At 52.0% G+C, this 1516-nt stretch overlaps 1 protein-coding gene across 1 annotated transcript; it reads left to right on the forward strand.

Moving 5' to 3' along the window:
- Positions 1 to 543: 543 nt before the first annotated feature.
- LOC136455512 (uncharacterized) lies at positions 544 to 849 on the forward strand. Its single transcript, XM_066455509.1, has one exon. The coding sequence runs from the start codon at positions 544 to 546 to the stop codon at positions 847 to 849; it is 306 nt and encodes a 101-aa protein (XP_066311606.1).
- The last annotated feature ends 667 nt before the right edge of the window (positions 850 to 1516 follow it).

Genomic DNA, 1516 nt, shown 5'->3' on the forward strand with positions numbered 1-1516 from the left:
AAGAAAGGAGGCTCGACAGGCAAGGACGGGGACAACTTCCCTGACCTCGAGGAATGCATCATGATCTTCAGGGGATCTAATGCCATCTGCTCCAAGCGCCAGCACAAGGTATGCTATAGAGAGGCATGCGCCACCGAGACGGCCATCCCCTCCTTCCTTAGCTGGTCAGAATCTCTGATCACCTTCGATCAGAGGGACCATCCCTCCCACGTCACTAGACTGGGACGCTACCCACTCATCGTTGACCCCGTCATCCACAAGAAGTGCCTCACTAAGGTGCTGATGGATGGAGGCAGTGACCTCAACATCCTCTACATTGACACCCTCGATGCCATGCGCATCCCCCGGTTAGAACTTTGCCTAGTGGGCTCTCCCTTTCATGGCATGATCCCAGGAGCGTAGGCGTACCCACTTGGGTAGATCAACCTACCCATCATGCTTGGCAACTGAGCCAACTTCCACTCGGAGGTCCTCACCTTCGAAGTGGTGCACTTCCTAGGGTCCAACCATGCCATCTTGAGGCAGCCATGCTACGCCAAATTCATGGTGATCCCCAACTACACCTACCTCAAGCTGAAGATGCCGGGACCAAATGGCGTCATCACCATGGGCAGCACCTTCTCGCACGCCTTCATGTGTGATCATGAGCATTTCGAGCTCGTCGCCGTGGTCATCAACTCTTCCAAACTCCCACAGCTCAAGGAGTCATCGACCCTAGTAGTCCTAGACTACAATAAACCAACCTCCTCGATGGCCATCCGCCCACTCAAGGAAACCAAGGTGGTGGGGATCGACCCCACTGACCCAACCAAGATAATGCGGATCGAGACCCAGCTCTCGGACAAATAGGAATGCGAGCTCATCGACTTCCTGCGCGCCAATCACGATGTCTTCGCAAGGAAGCCATCTGACATGCTGGGCATACTGCGGGACATCACCGAGCATGCACTGTGCCTCATCCCAGGCTCGAAGCCCACTAAGCAATGCCCATGTTACTTCGATGATGAGAGGCACAGGGCCATAGGTGAAGAGATCACCAAACTCTTGGCAACCGGATTCATCAGAGGTATTCCACTTTGACTAGCTTGCTAATCCTGTTCTTGTTAAAAAGAAGACCAAAAAATGGAGAATGTGCATTGATTATACTGGCCTCAACAAAGCATGTCCAAAGGATCACTTTCCTTTGCCGCGCATAGACCAGATAGTTAACTCCACCTCGGGTTGCGAGATCATCTCCTTTCTAGATGCCTACTCGGGCTATCACCAGATAGCGATGAAAGAGTCCGATTAGCTCGCAACCTCGTTCATCACCCCATATGGTTCATACTGCTACATAACCATGCCTTTTGGCCTAAAGAACACTGGCGCCACCTACCAAAGGTGCATGCAGCAATGCTTCACTGACCAAATTGACTTGCTCGATCAGCCTAATCAAGCCGAGTGGCTGAAACCAACAATTGCCATCTATGTTGATGACATAGTGGTCAAAACGGCTCAAGCTTGCGACCTGATCACA

The sequence above is a fragment of the Miscanthus floridulus genome, chromosome 5, assembly GCF_019320115.1.
Source record: "Miscanthus floridulus cultivar M001 chromosome 5, ASM1932011v1, whole genome shotgun sequence".
NCBI classification, from domain to species: domain Eukaryota; kingdom Viridiplantae; phylum Streptophyta; class Magnoliopsida; order Poales; family Poaceae; genus Miscanthus; species Miscanthus floridulus.